This window comes from Rousettus aegyptiacus, unplaced genomic scaffold (assembly GCF_014176215.1).
Source record: "Rousettus aegyptiacus isolate mRouAeg1 unplaced genomic scaffold, mRouAeg1.p scaffold_m13_p_12, whole genome shotgun sequence".
Taxonomy (NCBI): Eukaryota; Metazoa; Chordata; class Mammalia; order Chiroptera; family Pteropodidae; genus Rousettus; species Rousettus aegyptiacus.
Genome location: NW_023416287.1, coordinates 66,617,686 through 66,636,811, shown reverse-complemented (window position 1 = coordinate 66,636,811; position 19,126 = coordinate 66,617,686). Strand labels below are relative to the sequence as shown.

At 35.3% G+C, this 19,126-nt stretch overlaps 1 protein-coding gene and 1 pseudogene across 1 annotated transcript in view; both read right to left on the bottom strand.

The window, feature by feature from the left end:
• Positions 1–10,170: 10,170 nt before the first annotated feature.
• LOC107509916 lies at positions 10,171–12,361 on the bottom strand (annotated as a pseudogene).
• A 1,783-nt stretch (positions 12,362–14,144) lies between these two features.
• Positions 14,145–19,126, bottom strand: part of GALNT1 (polypeptide N-acetylgalactosaminyltransferase 1) — a 62,300-nt gene continuing 57,318 nt past the window's right edge. The window contains exon 12 of the mRNA XM_036229964.1: positions 14,145–16,108. Coding sequence (XP_036085857.1) covers positions 15,962–16,108 — 147 coding nt within the window. The 3' untranslated portion in view covers positions 14,145–15,961. The remainder of the gene's footprint in view (positions 16,109–19,126) is intronic.

Sequence of the window (19,126 nt, the reverse complement as noted above, 5' to 3'; positions counted from 1 at the left end):
TGTACCACAGTTTATGTATCCATCCACCTACTGAAGGACATTTTGGTTGCCTTCAAGCTTTGGCAATTATGAGTAAAGCTGCTGTAAACATCCATGTGCAGGTTTTTGTATAGACATGAGTTTTCAATTACTTTGGGTAAACTACCTTCTAAAGTGGCTATACCATTTTGCATTCCCACCAGGAATGAGTGAGAGTTCCTATTACTCCTCATTCTCTCCAGCATTTGGTGCATTCTTTTTTTGTTGTAAAACAACAACAACAAAAACCAACCATTTAACTGTACAATACAGTTTTCACATTGTTGTGAAAATATCCGTTAAACAGCAACTCCTTTTACCTCCTCCCGCCAGACCTAGTAAATATAATTCTACTTTCTATTTCAATGAATTTGACTACTTTAGATACCTCATATAAGTGGAAACATAATATTTGTTTTATTTGTGGCTGGCATAGTTCACTTAGTATAATGTCCTCAAGGGTCATCCATGTTGTAGCATGGGACAGGATTTCCTTCCTTTTTAGGACCGAATAATATTCCGTACATTTTGGCTATTGCGAATAGTGCTGCTATCAACATAGGTGCGCAAATATCTCTTCGAGTCCCTGCTTTCAATTCATTTGAGTATATATCCATAAGTGGGATCGCTAGAAGGTTTTGATTTTTCGAGGAAACTCCATATTGTTTCCACAATGGTTGCAATGATTTTACGATCCCATCAACAGTCTGCAAGTTCCAACATCTCCACATCCCTGCCAATGTTTGTTATTTTCTCTTGTATCTTACTCATACTAATAGGTGAAAGGTGATATCTAATTTATTTTGATTAACATTTCTCTGATAATAAGTGATGTTGAGCATCTTTTCATATGGTCGTTGGCCGTTTGTATATCTTTGGAGAAATGTCTATGTAAGTCTTGTGCCCTTTTTTAAATCAAGTTTTATGGTTTTTTGTTGATTGGTAAGACTTCTTATATTCTGGATATTAACCCCTTTTGTCAGATATGATTTGCAAATATTTTCTCCCTTTCCATAAGTTGCCTTTTTCACTGTGTTGATTGTGTCCTTTGACACACATAAGTTTTTAAGTTTGATGTAGTCCTATTTGTGTATGTTTTGTAGCCTGTGCTTTAGGTGTCATATCCAGTAAACCATTGCCAAGTCCAATGTCATGAAGCTTTTCACTTGTGTTTATTTCTGGAACTATTATAGTTTTAGGTCTTATGTTTATATATTTAATTCATTTTGAATTAAATTTCTATATGGTGTAAGATGAGGGTCAAAGTTCATTCTTTTCCATATGGGTATTTATTTTTCCCAAAAATTTATTGAAGAGATTACAGCGCCTGGTCTTCCTAAGTGGTCTCGCATCCAAGTACTAACCAGGCCCAACCTTGCCTAGCTTCTAAGATCAGTTGGGATCGGGCATATTCTCTTTTCCCTATTGAGTGATCTTGGCACTCTAGTTTAAGATTATTTGACCATATTCGTGAGAGTGTATTTCTGGAATTTTTATTCTATTCCATTGGTCTATTTGCCTGCTTTAGGCCAATACCATACTGTTTTGATTATTGTAGCTTTGTAATATGTTTTGAAATAAGGAAGTGTGAATCCTTCAACTTTTTTTTTTAATTCAAAATTGTCTTGGCTAGGCAAGATCATTTTAGACTCTACATGAATTTGAGAATGAATTTTTCCATCTGCAAAAAAAATGCTGTTGGGATTTTGATAGGAATTGCATTGAACTTGTAAATTGCTTTGAGTAGTATAAGCATTTAACAATATTAAGTTGTCTAATTCTTAAACATAGATCATCTTTTCATTTAATTGTATTTTTTAAAATTTCTTTCAGCTATGTTTTATGATTTTCAGTATATATATTTTATCTCCTTGGCTAGGTTTATTCCTAAGTATTCTTTTTGATATTGTTATAAATGGAATTGCTTTCTTAATTTCCTTTTCAAAGTGTTCATTGTTACAGTATAGAAATGCTACCGTTTTTGTTCGTTGATTTTGTGTTTAGGAATTTTGCTGAATTTGTTTATTCTAACAGGTTTTATTGTGTGTATGGAATCTTAGAGTTTCTACATATGAGATTATGACATCTACAAAGATTATTTTACTTCAGCTATTCCTGTTTGGATACTTTTTCTTTTTTCTTTCCTTCCTTTTTTCTTTTTCTCTCTTTCTCTCCCTTCCTTCCTTCCTCCTTCCCTCCTTCATCTTTCTTTCTCTTATTTCTTTTTTTCCCCCTAAGTACTCTTGCTAAGACTTTTAGTACTTTGTTGAATAAAAGTAGCAAGAGAAGGCATCCTTGCCTTGTTCCTAATCTTAGAGGAAACACTTTCAGCCTTTCACCACTGATTATGATGATAGCTGTGGGCTTTTCATATATGGTCTTTATTACGTTGTGGTAGTTTCTATTTTCACTTCGTTGATTGATTTTTTTTTTATGATATTGAAAATGATATTGAATCTTCTCATATGCTTTTCTGCATCTATTAGATGACCATGTGGTTTTGGCCCTTCATTCTATTAATGTGGTTATTACATCAATTAATTTTTGTAGTTTGGGCCATCCTAGCAGTCTAGGAATAAATCCCACTTAGTTGTAAGGTATAATCCTTTTAATGTTCTGTTGAATTCCATTTGCTAGTATTTTACGGACTTTTGCATCAATATTCATCAGAAATATTGGTCTATAGTTTTATTTTCTTGTAGTGTCTTTGTAAGGCTTTGGTATCAGAGTAATGCTGGCTTCAGAGAATGAACTTTGAATTGTACCCCTCTTAAATTTTTTTGGAAGAGTTTCAAGAGGATTGATGTTACTTCTTTAAATGTTTGGTAGAATTCACTAGTGAAGCCATCTGGGCTTGTTTCTTTCTTTCTTTTTTTTCTGTTCTGTTCTGTTCTCTTCTCTTCTCTCCTTCCTTCCTTCCCTCCCTCTCCCCTCCCCTCTCCTCCCCTCTCCTTCTCTTTTTTCCTGAATGAATCTCCTTACTTATTATTGGTCTGTGGAGATTTTCTATTCATGATTCAGTCTTGGCAAGTTAAATGTTTTCAGGATTTTACCTATTTCTTTTAGGTTATCCAATTTGTTGGTGTACAATTGTTCATAGTATTCTCTTACAATCCTTTTTAGTTCTGTGGTATTGGTTGTAATGCTCACTCCATCATTTCTCATTTTTGTTATTTGAGTCTTCTTTTTTCCTTGGTAAATCTAGCTAATGATTTGTCAATTTTGTTAATCTTTTAAAAGTCTAATTTCATTTTTTTTCTGTTTTTCTGTTCTTGATTTAGTTGATCTCTGCTCTAAGGTTTATTTCCTTCCTTCTACTATCTTTGGGTTTAATTTTTTATTTTCTTAGTTTCTTGAGGTATTAATTTAGGTTGTTAATTTGAGATCTTTCTGTGTTTTCATAGTACTCATTTACATCTATACACATGTGTTTGCATTGTTTTCACTGCATGCCATAGTTTTAGTATGTTGTGTTTTAATTTTCATTTGTTTCAAGATATTTCTGAATTTCTCTCGTAAATTTTTGGACCCATTGATTCTTTTAAGAGTGTATTAGTTTAATTTTCACATATTTGTGGATTTTCCAGTTTTCCTTGAACTATTGACTTCTAGTTCCCTTCCATTGTGATGGAAAGAGAGACCTTGTTTGATTTCAGTCTTCTTGAATTTGTAAGACTTATTTTATGGCCTAAAATGTGGTATATTCCAGAGAATGTACCATGTGCAGCTGAGAAGAATGTGCATTCTGTTGTAATTGGGTGAAGTGTTCCATATATAGCTGTTATGTCTGATTGCTTTATGGTGTTTAATTCTTCCATTTAACAGCTTATTGATTTTCTGTCTGGTGGTTTTATCCACTATTGTGAAAGTGGGGAGTATGCTTACTAGTATTGTGTTGAGTCTGTTTTTCCCTTCGATTATATCAAAATTTTCTCTGAGGTTTGGTGAAAAAAAATATTTATACCTGATATATCTTCTTGGCCAATGGACCTTTTGTAAACAAACAAACAAAATATTCTAAAATGTATTTCTTTGTCTTTTGCAACAGTTTTTGATTTAAAGTCTGTCCAGTTTTAGTATGGCCATTTCTACTTTTTTGGTTACCATTTGTATGGATATCTTTTTCCACCTTTTCAGCCTATGTTCGTCCTTATATCTAAAGTCACTTGTTGAAGGCCTATAATTGGGTAACAGTTTTTTAATCCATTAAGTCATTCTCTGTGTTTGATTGGGAAATTTAATACATTTACATTTAAAGTAATGACTGATAGGGAAGAACTTATTACTGCTATTTTTCATTGTTTTCTCTATGTTCTGTAGCTTTATTATTCCTCCTTTCCTCTCTTACTGCCTTCCTTTCTGCTTCATCGATTTTTATAGTAATATGATTTGATTTCTTTCTCATTTCCTTCTGTGTATATTCTATAGATATTTCTTTCTGGTTACCACTGCAATTAAACATCCGAAAATTATAGCATTCTTTTTTAAACTCATAACTTCAATTGCATACAAATTCCCCTTTACAGCTCCACTCTATGCACTGTTACTGACATCACTAAATACATCTTTAAATATTTTGTACCTATTGATATGAATTAATGGTTACTTAAACAGTTTTTTGCCATTTAAATTTTATGCACCAAAATCAGAATAGTAGAAGTTACTGCATTTGTTCATGTATTTACCTTTATTGGAGAGCCTCATATTTTCATACAGCTTCATGTTGCTATCTACCATTATTTCATTTCAACTTGAAATGCTTTTAGCATTTCTTGTACAGGAGGTCTAGAGGTAATGAACTCCCTTAGCTTTTGTTTATCTGGGAAGGTATTAATTTCTCTTTCATTTTTGAATGATAGTTTTGTCAGATGCAGTATTCTTGGTTGAGTTTTTTTCTTTTAGCACTTTATCAGACCACTCTCTTCTGGCCTTCAAAGTTTCTGCTGAGAAATCTGATAATTTTATGGAAGTTTCTTTTTATGTGATGAATTGCTTTTCACTTGATGTTTTCAAGATTCTCTTTCTTTGACTTTAGACAATTTGATTATAATGTGTTGTGGTGTAGTTTGCTTTGGGTTTATTGTAGTTGAGTTTCTTTTAGCTTCTCGAATGTGTATGATTGCTTCTTTCCTCAGATTTGGGGAGGGTTTTTTAAAGCTGTTTTTCTTCAAATAAACTCTCTGACCCTTTCTTTTCTTCTGAGATTCTCTTAATATGTATATTGGTGCCTCTGATGGTGTTCCCTTAGTTCCTTAGGCTTGCTCACTCTTTTTTTTCCTTCTCTAACTCCGTAATTTCAAATGGCCTGTTTTCACATTTGCTTGCCTGATCAAGTCTATTGTTGAACCCCTGTTTTGAATTTTTTAGTTGTTATTGTATTTTTCAGCTCCAAAATGTGGTTCTTTTTTTTTTAGTTTCTCTCTTTGTTGATATTCTCATTTTGTTCATGCACGACTTCCTGATTTAGTTTAGTTGTTTGTGTTCTCTTTTAGCTCACTATTTTTATAACAGTTATTTTAAATTCTTTGTCAGGTAGCTCATAGATTTGCATTTTTTTTAGGGTTGGTTTGTGAAGTTTTATTTAATTTCTTTGATTTATCTCTATTTTTTTTTTTGTCTCTTTGTATGATCACACACACATGTGCGCACACACACACATAATTTTTTTTTGCTGAAATTTGGGCATTTGGAAAACAACAACAACAAAACGGCCATCTCTCTGTTTCTGCATACCAATCTTTACCAATCAGCGTAGCTGTAGGTTCTAAGACCCCTGAATTTTTAATTTTTTTTTGACCTCTTGTTCCTTTTGGTGTCTGCTCTACTGTGATGCTTGCCTGTGTTTTCAGCAGCTTACAAATTCTGGTGTTGGTTCTGTGAGTGCTTTGATTCAAGGAAAGCAGAAACCAGTCCTTCAAGTTGCCCCCAGATAAGCCAGAATGTTGAATACATAGTTTACTCCTTTGTTTCTAACCTGAGGGAGGAGCAGGGATTTCCCTAGTTGTTCTGTACTATGCCACATAGAGGGGCATGAACAAGCGCACTAATGTGAATTTTCCTTACCCTTTTGCAGGAATTCCTTCTTGGTTTTACAATGGCCTGGATACTGTAGTTTCTCAGGTGGTATCTAGTGTTGTTACAGATGTTTTCTGGTCTGTGTATTGTTGTCAACTTAGCATCTTTACAGGGAAAGGAGGACCTGTCGCTTCCTAGTCCACCATCTTGCTGATGTCACTCTCCAGTAATTCATTCCTTTTCGTGGCTGAATAATGTTCCATTGTATGGAGACATCAGATTTTATTCATCAGTTGGTGGACATTGGGGTGTTACCACTCTTTGGCTATTATTATGAATTATGCTGCTATGACTGTGTACAAATTTTTATGTAGACATATTTTCAGTTCTCTTGGGCATAAATCTAGGCGTAAATTACTGAATCTTATGATCATTATGTTAGGTTTTTAAGAAACCTGCCAAACTGTTTCCCAAGGCAACAGCACCATTTTACATTTCTACCTGCAATGTATGAAGGTTCTAATTTCTCTACATCCTCAGCAAAGCTTATTGTCTTTTTTATTATAGCCATCCTAATGGGTATGAAATGATATCTCATTGTAGTTTCGATTTGCATTTCCCTGATAACTAATGATGTTGAGCATCTTTTTACATTCTTATTGGCCATTTTGCATATCTTCTTTGGAGAAATATCTATTCAAACCCTTTACCCGTTATTTAATTGGGTTATTTTTGTTGTTGTAAGAGTTTTTCATGTATTCTGGATATAAGTCCTTTATTGGATATATGATTATGATTAACCAATATTTTTCCCATTCTGTGGGTTGTCTTTTCACTCCCCTAATGATTGCTTTTGAAGCACAAAGCTTTCAATTTTGATGAGTTCCAATTTATGTATTTTTTCCTACTTTTGCTGTTGCTTTGCTATCTAAAAGAACACTGCCTAATTCAAGGTCATGAAGATTCTGCCTATGTTCTCTTATAAACGTTTTGTAGTTTTCACTCTTATAGTTAGGTCTTTGATACATTTTGGGTGACTTTGTAAAAATATGGAAAGAGGTAGGGGTCCAGCTTCCACCTTTGGCACGCAGGTATGTAGTTGTCCCACCACCATTTGTTGAAAAGGCTGTTCTTTCCTTTAGAAGTTCTTGACATTCTTGTTGAAAATCAACTGACCATTAATGTAAGAGGTTATTTATAGACTCTCAGTTCTGTTTCATTGATCTATACCTCCATCTGCATACCAGTACCACACCGACTTGATTATTGTAGCTTTGTAGTAAGGCAGAAAATCAGGAAGTTTAAGTACTCCAATGTTTTTTTCTTTTTCTTGCTTTTCAAGATTATATTGGCTATTCTGGGCTTCTTGAATTTCCACATGAATTTTAGGATCAGCTTGTCAATTTCTGCAAAACGGGCACCTGACTCAGTTGGGGCAAACAGTACCATCTTAATAATTAATAATTAAGTCTTTTAATTTATGAACATGTGATGTTTAAGTCTTTAATTTCTTTTGGTGGCTTATTGTTATTTTTCAATGTGTAAGTCTTGTACTTTTTTGTTAAATTCATTCCTACTTTATTTTTTTGATACTATTCTAAATGAATCGTTTTCTTAATATTTTTGAATTGCTCATTGCTAGGGTATAGAAACATGACTGACTTTTGTGTATTGGTTTTGTATCCTGCAGACTTGCTGAACTCATTTCGTAGTTCTAATGGTTTTTTAGTGGACTCCTTAGTATTTTCTATATGTGAAGTGATGTCATCTGCAAATAGACATAGTTCTCCCCCCGCCCCGCCCCCCCCCCCCCCCCCCCCCCCGCTTCTGGTTGCTTTTTCTTACCTAATTGCCTCTGCTAGAACCCTTCAGTGCAGTGGCAAATAGACGTTGCAAGAGTAGACATCTTTGTGTTCTTGATTTTAGGGGGAAAGCGTCCAGTCTTTCACTATTAAATATGATGGTAGCTATGGATTTTTAAGAGGCTCTTCAGTAGATTGAGGAAATTCCCTTCAATTCCTAGTTTGTTGAGTGTTAGCATGAAAAGGATGTTGAAATTTTGTCAGATGTCTCTGTTGCGTCTATTGACATGATCATGCGGTTTTGGTCCTTTATTTTATTAATAGGTGTATGACATGGATCTCATGTTGAACTCAACTAACCTTAGATTCCTAGGACAAATCCCAGTTCTTCATGGTGCATAATTCTTTTAAGATGCTGCTGGACTTGGCTTACTTGTATTTTGTTGAAGATATTTGCATCTATAATCATCAGGGATATAATCTTTAGTTTTTTTTCTTATATATTTGTCTGGTTTTGGTATCAGAATAATGTTGGCCCTATAGGATAATGTGTTCCTTCTTCTTCTTTTTTTTTTTTTTATGAAAGAGTTTGTAAAGGATTGGTGTTAATTCTTCTTTAAATAATTAGTAGATATACTGGTTTGAATGGTGTTTTCCCAAAATTCATATCTCAGAATTGGACTTAATTTTGAAGTAAGGTCTATATTAGTTTCCTGTAGCTAAAGTACCACGTACTGAGTGGCTTCAATAACAAATTTATTGTTATGGAGTTCTGGAGGCTAGAAATCCAAAATCATGGTATTGGCAGAGTTGGTTCCTTCTGAGGGCTGCAAGGGATGTTTCAAACTTTTCTCTTAGCTTCTGGTAGCCTCGGGCATTTCTTTGCTTGTAGATTTTTTCCTTGTATGATCAACTTCTCTATGTGTCTGTCTCTGTTTCCAAAATTTCCCTTACTATAGGACATCTGTCATTGGATTAAGGCTCACCCTAATGACATCATTCATTCTAGGGTACTGAGAGTTAGGTCTTTAACATATTTCTCTTGTATAGACACAATTCAACCCATAATAGCTTTTTTTGCAGATATAGTTAAGAGGAGGTCATACTCAAATAGAGTAGGCCCTAAATCCAATATAACCAGTGTCCTTAGGAGAAACACACACACAGAATAGAATGCCTTATGTACACAAAGGCAGAAATTGGAGTGATGGATCCACAAGCTAAGAATTGCCAGCAACCATGGAAGTGAGGAGAGAGGCTTGAGGCATAAGAACTCCTCAGAACTTCCATTCTCTGTCTTACCTCCTTCTGGGTCCCAAATGCATGTATTTGATCATTCAACCTGTTTTTTCCTCAATCTTTTTCTCTGTGGTTCACTTTGGAAGTTTTTTGACTTATGTTCAAGTTCAATGATCTTTTTTCCTATTGTGTCCAATTTGATGTTAATTCCATTCAACAATATTTTTCAATGTTGGGATTCTTTTCTAGTTTCTAAATCTCTTCTGAAATTTCTCATTTTTATTAGTTATTTTAGTATCTATTTTATAAAATTTATTTTGATGAATTTTCCCGCTAAGTCCATTATCTAGGTTATTGGTGAGTCTGTTTTTATTGACTTAAAAAACAAAGGTCACTTTTTAATTTCATTTTTTGCTTTTTCATGTATACATTGTGATCGATGCACTAAAGAGATTCTTTATCTTCCTCAGAAGAGTGCTTTTGTCCAAGAAGGCAGTTAAATTATTAGCAGATCAACTTGATGTTAGAGACTTGGTTTTCTTCTTTGTGAGTCTGGTCATTTCCTGTTTAGTCATTGTCCCTAAGAATAGTCCTAAAGCTTTAAGAAATGGATTTATTCCTGCACATGGCCCTTCTTGGGTTTCAACATAAAGTCTGAAGTATTTATCAAGCCCCTCCAAATCTGAAGAATGTAAACTCAAAACTCTTTCTAGTACCGGCAACTGCTCAGATCTCTGCCCTGATCTTTCTTTCTGCCTTCCAGTTGTTTTCCCCTGAGCTTCTTGGAGTCTCATCCTCTGCACACTTGGTCAAAAAACCAAGGGTTTGAGGAAAGTTCGTATGCAGATTTGGGGACTCCTCTTAGACTCCCTCTTGTTTGGAATTTCCTTCTTCAATTTCCACCTATTCTGTTTGCTTCTTAATAATATCTCTGACTCCTCAACCTGTGACAGTCACTGTCTGTGTGACCACTACCTCTAGTGTGCTGTGTGCACTGAGGATGCTCTCTGGGGAAAAGCGCTATATATGTATCATCTTACCCAGTGAAGCTCTTCCCCCCACCCCACCCCCTGCCCCAAGCACAATAACCACCTTTATTACAGTAGCTAAGACAGGGAAGATTTATTTGTCTTTCGAGGCCTTGATTTTCCTCAGAAAGAACTCCAGTTCCTTGCCCTCTAGCACATAGCCATCTGCTTGGCCACACTGGCCTGGTCTTGAAGCGATGCATGCAAGAAGTTTGCCCTGCTGGAACTGCTCCTCTAGAAGACTGCTAATTTTGGCATCCTTTTTCCTTTCATCATATTATTTCTTCTGAATTTTCTTTGATCACTTGTTTAAAATCTCTTCTTCCTCGGAGTCAGCTCGGCCCTCTTCTTGTGGCCCAGGGACAGTACATAGTGGGATTCATACCACCGTCAGTACAGTGTGCTGTCAATGAGCACGATGCAGTTCTTTACTAGGGTCTTGGTGCAGACAAGTTCATTGTTGGATGCATTGTAGACAACATTGATAATCCCCGTTTTGTGCATACAACACTCGGAGCTCCAGGAGAAGCTCCCCACGTCCAGCCCCAAGGCGCGGCACTTCTTGTTGACTCTGCGAACCCGGACTGTGTATGCGGCAGGGGCCAATCTTAATGTTGGCAGCGGGACATCCCAGCTCACGTTTTCGCTCCTTGTGGTAGGGCTTTCTCTTGCCCCTGGTCTTGCAGTGCTTGTGCCAGTTGTCCTGAGAGATGCCTGTGGCTCGGCACTGGCTGGAAAGAGCCGAAGGTCCTTTTTAACAAGTGTTAAAATTCCCTATTTTCTGACTTTTGTTCATTATCCAGACCTTCAAATATACTTAAAATAATTGTTTTCCAGGGTTGTTAACTTATTGACAGGAGGTTTAGTCTGACACAAGCTTCTCTCACTTTGCCAGAATTTGTTAACATTCACATTGGGGGCTCGTTTCTTTTTTGATATTGATTTTGTTATTTGTGGGAGTGTAGGGGCTTGATTTTTTTATGTCCCTAAAGCCCCCCAAAATACATGCATTCTAATTATTTCCAAGTGCCATAAACCTAGACTTTTTCTTGATCTGTAGATTTCATGACTGTGGTTTTAAACCCTTGATCTATGGTGAAATCAGGTCTCTGGTTACGGGATGGCATCGTCCTCATCACCATTTACTATCTGGAGAGGGGCAGAGTTAAGTCAAATTACCCTTGGTTTCCTTTACCAGGTGGAAGACTTTCTTATCCACCCTTTTCCTTATAGGTCTAACTCCTCTGAATATCCCAACTTTATGCAGGGATCTTTAAGTCTCCAACTTTGTTCAGGCCCAAAACCTAAGCTTCCATTCCCCAACTCTGGCTTTTATATTTTATTCATATGGAAGGAAGGGCTTTCATATTTAATAGTTACTTTTGTGGCTTTAGTTTATCTATCCTTCCTTCTCTCCCCAATTTTTTCCTGGACTCTACGGATTTTCAATATTTTCTTGTGAACTCAGCGTCCTGCTTAGAAGTATGTTTGTTGCAATTTATTCAGCCTTTGAGTGTTTTGTAGCAGTGGACTTTCTAGAAAACCTTGATGCCAAAAGGGTAGGTACCTTCCTCATTTTTCCCTGGCATTTTATTGAGGTATAATTTACATACACTAAAAAGTGCATATCCTAAATACATGGCTCAATAAACTTAAAAATAATATATGTGCAAGTTATCATTATCTAAAGCAGTTTATTGACTACTTCCATCATTTGAGATGTTCTCTTATGCTCCTTTCCAGTCTATACTCACCCAGAGGTAATCACCCTAGATCTTTGCTTGTTTTTGAGCTTGATATAAATGTAATGTGTCTAGCTTTCCTTGTTCAACGTATTTTTTAGACTTAACCCTCTTGTATTATGAGCAATTCATTTTTTAAATTGCCTACTAGTATTCCAATGTATAAATATACCATTATTTGATTATCCATTAACTCGGCAGATATTTGAGTAGTTTCCAGTTTCAGGTTATTATAAAGCTGCCATGAAAATTCTTGCACGAATCTTATTGTGGGCACATGCACTCATTTCTCTTGGTTGTATCTTTAGAAGCGGAATCACGGAGTCACAGGGTAGTCATATATTTACCTTTATAAGAAACTAGCGAGCTGTTCCCAGGTGATGATACCAACGTACAAGTCTACCAGTTGCTCCATGTTCTCACCATTCAGCAGGTTTTCAGTGGTTTTTCTTTGTGGTTTCATTTTGCTTTTCTTGATGGTTGATTTCAAGCACCGTTTCCAATGCCAGTTGTGCATTGGGATAGTTTCTAAATGTTTTCAAATGATTTATTTTTATATTGTGTCCTTTTGCAATGGCTTTTAAGTTTTTTTGTTTTTCTGCCTGAGTACTTTTGTCAGCTATACGTATTGCAAATGTTTTCTTGGCCGTGTCTTGCCTTTTCACTTTATCTTTTTTGATGAGAAAGGTTTAATACTGATGAAATTTATCATTTTTTTTCCTTTATGGTTAATACCTTTTGTGTCCTAAAGATATCTTGGCCTGTCCCAAGAGTCATGAAGATATTTTCTTCTAGCTTTATTGTTTTGCCCTTCACATTCAGGTCTGTGATCCATTTTGATTAAAGTGTGCATTGTGTGAAAGCATCAATGTTCAAGTTTTTTTCCTCACAGATATCTAGTTACTCCAGCTCCAACTGGAAAATTTTCCTTTCCCTGTTGAATTGCTTGGTGTTTTTATTGAAAAGCCAGTGACCATATATATGTGTGGGTCTGTATCTACTCTATCCATTGATCTATTCGTGTGTCCTAACTCTAGTACCACACTCTTAATTAGCATAGTTTTAAAGCAAGTCATGAAATTGAATAATGTAAGTCTTCCAACTTGTTTTCCTTCAAGATTATCTTGACTATTCTAGGTCTGTTGCACTTCCATATTAATTTGCCAGTTTATACAAGACAGCCTCATAGGATTTTGATTTAACTGAATCTATTTGTGCAAACCTGAGACCTTAACATTATGCAGTCTGTCAATCCATGAACATATTTATTGCGGTGTTCTCTAGTTTCTCTCAGCAACATTTTGTAGTTTTGAGGGTAGAAGTCCTGCGCATCTTTTGTTAACTTTCTTTCAAGACATTTGATGCTATTATAAATATTTTAAAATTTATTTTTAATGGTTTTTGCTAGTACATAGACAACTTGAGTTTTGTTTCATATCCTGCAAAATTATTAGTTCTTGTAGATTTATGAAGCAAACACTTGGTAATCTTCAAGAACTCAGAGAATGGGAGCAGTGTCATGTAACTGGAAATACATCTAATTTTCCAGAGTAAAAAGTGATTCACTCTTCATATAACTCCTCTTATAGTTATCACCTCAGGAACACTACCTTCTGAATTTCTTTCTCCTTTGAAGAACACGTATTTCTGGAGTTAAATTTGCTCTTGGAATACTTCTTAAAAGATGCGAAGAGCACCAAAACTTGACATAGGAACCACTGTCTTTCAGCTGAACATAGAATAGGGAAATGAGGACATGGCCTACGTGCTGTCCTTTATTTGCAGAATGGTGAACAAAGTACTATATTTCAAGAATGCCAATCAGAACAGAAAGACATATTAAAACAGATTAGGATTGGAGCAGGGTGGATAGATTTGTGAAATTCAAATTATCCTTAACTATCATATTTATGAATTCTTCACTGGTTAAATAATAGTCCCATCTTTTCATCCTTTGCTTTTTCATTCATTTTTTTCTTCGCAGTCTCATTTACAATAGAGTGATTAGCATACTGCCTAATCTGGAAATGGCTATAATGAATAGGGACTCATTTTAACTTCAAATAACACCAATGTAAGGCACAACTATTAAGGAATATTTTATATTTTCAAAGTTTAGGAATTCTTTAATTAAAAAAATAAAGGCCATGGGATTATCTATCAGATTCTAAAAGTACCCATCAATTAAATCACTCACATCCCCTTCTTAAAAAACAAACAAAACGTTAACTCACACTGCTGTTAAGCCCGCTTACATTAAGGAGTAACACCAAACTATGCTAGAGTACAAAAACCTGAAATTCTGAGCATGAAAATAATTTATTGATTAGACATCTGGTTTATTCAAGCATTAGGTCTACTGAAGATAGTTAACACAGCCCATGGAGCAGGAAAAAAATACCAACCACAACCTCCTTCATTTCAAATTTCCTGGGGACAAAATTTCTGCATTCTGTACTATACCCTCACCCGAATGTATCCACATGTGCTTGATATTGATTAATATGAATAGGATTTGAGAACTTTCTATGCACTCAACTTGGCAAGTATCATTAGTGATGCAACTTTCAGAAACATTCTTAGGCACAAGAAATAGCACTGCCTGCAGTGAGAGTCTTTGATAATTAAAGAATATCATTTAAATATCTTACAAATAGGAAGAAAAATATATGCACTTTTGCCAATGAGTTACTTTATATATCAGGAAAAATGTCATAACAAGATTTTCTGTATATGAGATTAAAACTTAATTACTATTTAACCTTGAACTGATACTCAGGTTATTTTGCAGTGTTATAAATCAAAGAAAACCGATTTAACCTAAGTTAAATTTAGGGAAGAAATGCAGGATTAATAATATGGAATAATAGCTGCACTTCTTTGACTAACTCATTACAAAATGCCAATTAAACATTTTCAGTCAAATTTTATTTTTTTAAAAAAGCAGCAGATCAACATTACAATTCAAGAACCTAATCTAAATATGCACTTGACAATGAAGCACATCTGAGTATGGAGTGAAAACAGTTTTCAAAAAAACCATCAAATGTATCATCTCCAAATACCCAAATAATAAATCACTTCTGCAGGCCTTTGTTGAGTGGAATTATAAACAAAAACTGAAGATTTATTGCTGTGAAAACAAATCTGTAGTACAGTAGTATGAATCTTGGGTATTAAGTATAATCAGTTGAATTGAGTTAAGTTGAAAATCTAATACGAAATCTGTGTGTGTGTGAAAGTCTAAGCCAGCTGACCCAAGAGCAACTGAAATATCTAACTTGTTCGTGAAACATTTTTTTTTAATCTCCATTTTTGGAAGGCAATTAAAAATTACAATTTCAACAGCCCACAAACCAAATTTTAAAAATGGTAGAAAGCAATTAAAACTACGTTCAAAGAAACATTTTCTTTTCCAGCTCGATTTCAGCACCCCAAGGAGAAATAAAAAAGCATCCATGACTATCACAGATGAAAACAAAATGAATGTCATTGGAATCAGTTGTTTTTCCCCACTGAGGTATAAAATCTATATAGAAATTTGATACTATATACTATAACAAATTGTACTTCTCATAGTTCTGTTTTAATTTCCTTTAAACCCTGTTTAATAGTTTTTTTAATTGTTGTAAAAATGTTTTCATGATTCTGAATCTGGTTCCAGTTCTTTTCATATATCTTTATAACAATATTTAATATACTGGCTACCAGTTCTAATCAGAAAAAAAAATCCTGGAAATCTCTTCATTACAGCAGCACATTCAGCAGAAATTACTGATGTGCAAGCGACCCTACTAGGCGCAGCTTTCTAGAAAGCACACTTTGTTGATTGTTTCGTTGTGTGAATATTCTTTACAATGTTTCTAGACGAAAGCCTCTTTCAATCTTGTAAACATCAATGTGCAGTCTCACTGCATGGTAGCTGCACGTCCTTAGACAGGAAGGCTGGTTCACAGCTAGTGAGAAGCAAGACGAGTCTGTTTAAATGGCTGAGAAACCTTACATCCTGCAAGAGGGAAGCACTTTTCCATTTTTTGCTACTTAAGAATGTGGCAGAAATGTATGCTGAGGTAGCCCAGTCAATCCTTATTTTTTTTCTTTTTGTGTAAATTTGGTCTCAGAATATTTCTGGAAGGGTGACGTTTCGAAGAAGCCACTGCTGGGACCGGCTTCCATTGCAGTCTCTAATGCTGGGCACCTGGCTATCCTCTTCTGTGGCTTTATCCAGGCACTGGTTACTGTTCACATGCTGCAGGGTTAATTTCTGGAAGTGACAGAAAAAAAAGTCTTAACACGAGTGTGGAAAATAAAATTAATCAGATCAGAAACACAACCATCATTTTTGGTGAACATTAACTTCCTCTGCAGAAAAGGTTTTTTGTTTTGTTTTGTTTTTGTAATGTAAATTAAACAACAATGGAGAAAAGGCACCTCTGTAAAGACAGCATGTGTGAGGGAGAAAGGCACTGGGATACAGTGGGCTGTACTGGACGAGCAGTAAGATGACCTAAATTCCAAGTCCAATTCTGCCATAAGCTCTGTAACACTGTGAGAAATTTTATTTTTATGCTTCAGTTTCCTAAAAATATCGGATTAGCGGTTCCTAATTTAGAAGAATCCTCAACCTATTTTCAAAAAGCTATTTCAAAATTGTTTAATTTCCCTATGATAAAGCTGTTCAAGTTAATTCTGTCAGAAGCAATCATAAGATTTATAAAGCTTAATAACTGGCTGATAGACAGCTATAGATCTTACTGTCTACTTGTTCATATTCTAGACTTGATACTGCCATGTTGATTTTTAGGATAATTTAAAAAGGAGAGGACACATGACTCACACTAATGAATCTGATACAGCACCCTGATTAGGTTAAGGACTCTCAAGCAACTGCGTGGGAATTTCGTTAATCATTGTTATATACACCTATAAGGAAATGTGAAATGTTAATTAACACACATGCTCTGTGACCATGAGCAATTTCCATTCTGGGCTTTGACATTTACGGGTATAAAACAAAGTCCTGGATTTTATTTCTAGGGTTCCTTTGAAATCTGAGATTTATTTTGCTTTTTTACTTATGGCTCAATTTTAACGTAATTCTTTTAGTTGAACTTAAAACCTAATAACTGTATACAATACAACTATTTTAGCTTTCAGTTATTCTGTGTTGTGGTCAAAGTAGAAACTGGCAAAGGCAGTATACATTTGTAGATGTCATAGTTTACCATCAATATTGAGTTTAGGTTCAGTATTATATACTTTAATTCTTATAAATGCATAAGAATAGAACCATTTTTTATGAGATGCTGTGCAGTTTACTTGTCGAGAGAATGGGCTTTGCAGTTAGACGTTTCTGGAGAAAATTTCAGATTTGTCACATATCAATTAAAGTTCTGTACTGCTTAACAATAGGAATATGAGAAATTCATCATTGGGTGAGTGTGTCATGTGTGAACATCATAGAGTGTGCTTACACAAACCTTGACGGTATAGCCTACTACGCACCTAGGCTACGTGGCACAGCCTATTGCTCCTAGGCTACAAGCCTGCACAGGACATTAATGCACAAAACGAGATTAAACTGAGTACAAGAAAAAATGATGCAAGCAAGGGATGCAGTAAGCACAAGATGTATAAGGTTAATGCATACTGTTTTACAGCAAACTGTGTGTGTAGAAAGTACATTCTCCTATACTTTTTATTTTAAATACATAAACCAGTAACTGCCAGTAACAGATTTGTTATTATGTATGGTATGTAACTGTATGTGCTCTACTTTTATTTGACTGGCAGCAGGTTTCTTTATGCCAGCAAACATGTGTGTTGCGCTGGGACGGCTGTGTCACTAGGCAATAGGAATTTTTCAACTCCATTATAATCTTATGGGATCACCATTGTACATGTGGTCTACTGACTCGAACATGCAGTACATGACTGTACATGGCCTTGAGCAAAAACCTCTCTGAGCCCCAAGTTGCACATCTTTAAAATGGGGACAAAAATACTTAAAAGTTATTATGAAGAAAGATTAAGATAATGTACAGAAAGTGCTGCCTACTTAGGGTAATTCTCAATAAATGGTACTCACTGTTGGAAAACTCGATATCCTAGCATTATCCTAAGCAGCCATGAACACAATCTGGTAGAACAGAGAGCTGAAGGTCCCCATGTGCACTGCTTGCTGTCAAGGCGTTTAGTCACAGAACCCCTCAAATATTCTAGAAGGCCCTGCAAAGCTTTTCTGTCAAACTTCATCAGGTCCACTGTGAGTATTAATAATAATAATTAAAAAAACTAAACAACAAAAAATTTAGCTGAGGAATTCCTCCTTTCTCACCTCAATTTCTACAAATGTATATTTCAATTAGATTCATTAAAATAAACATAAAAAAGACAGGCTATTGCTCTGCTCTTGGTATTTGCTCAAAATTAAGACAGAATCCCCACCATTTCAGGAGGCTAATTTCCCTTTAGAAGACCTGGCTACTGACAGCAGGTGCAGAGTTCCATGGTTTGTGTCACTGTAGAAACTGTCATTACTGTACCCAGCAGAGGACCTTGTCATCACTAACTAGTCTCCACACCGAAAAAGCCTGATTAAGGCAACTGGACAAACAGGTGACAGATAGCTAATTGTAACCTTTGAAGAGCAGGATAAAAGCTATAATTATCATTGCATAAAGTCTATATGCAACCTAGAAAAAGAAAATTTGTCACCTCCTGCCCCTACTCTTTAGATGTAACTAGGTCAAGATCTACATTTTATTTCAGAAAAAAAAACAGATATAAGTAGTCAAAGCAAAAGAGCCTGGTATCTTAAATTCTATGTAAAATATAATATAAACAAAACAAAGTATTTTATTATGCAAAGAATCTCAGGTTAAGAATCCTAGGTCTGAGATCCACTTACACTATTTACATGCTCTGTGACCTTGGGCAATTAATTTCCATTTTGGGCCTTGACATTTACAGGTAACAGGTCTTGGATTTTATTTCTAGGGTTCCTTTGAAATCTAAGTTAATTTCATGATTTCAAGTTTAGATTAGATTACTGACAGACATATTTTATTTTTCCAGACTGCTATGTTTTTTGATTGACAGAGGCAGGACAACTCTGACACCCCTTTATGAAGCTCCCTCTGCAATTGGCTCAGCCTGTGGGACCTGCATTGCAGTTTGACTCTTCCCTCTACTGTCTTCTCCTTTTCCTTTTCACGAGTGTTGATCTAAAGGATGCATCCTAACAAAACCTACTATACATTAAACGTTTACCTCAGAGTCT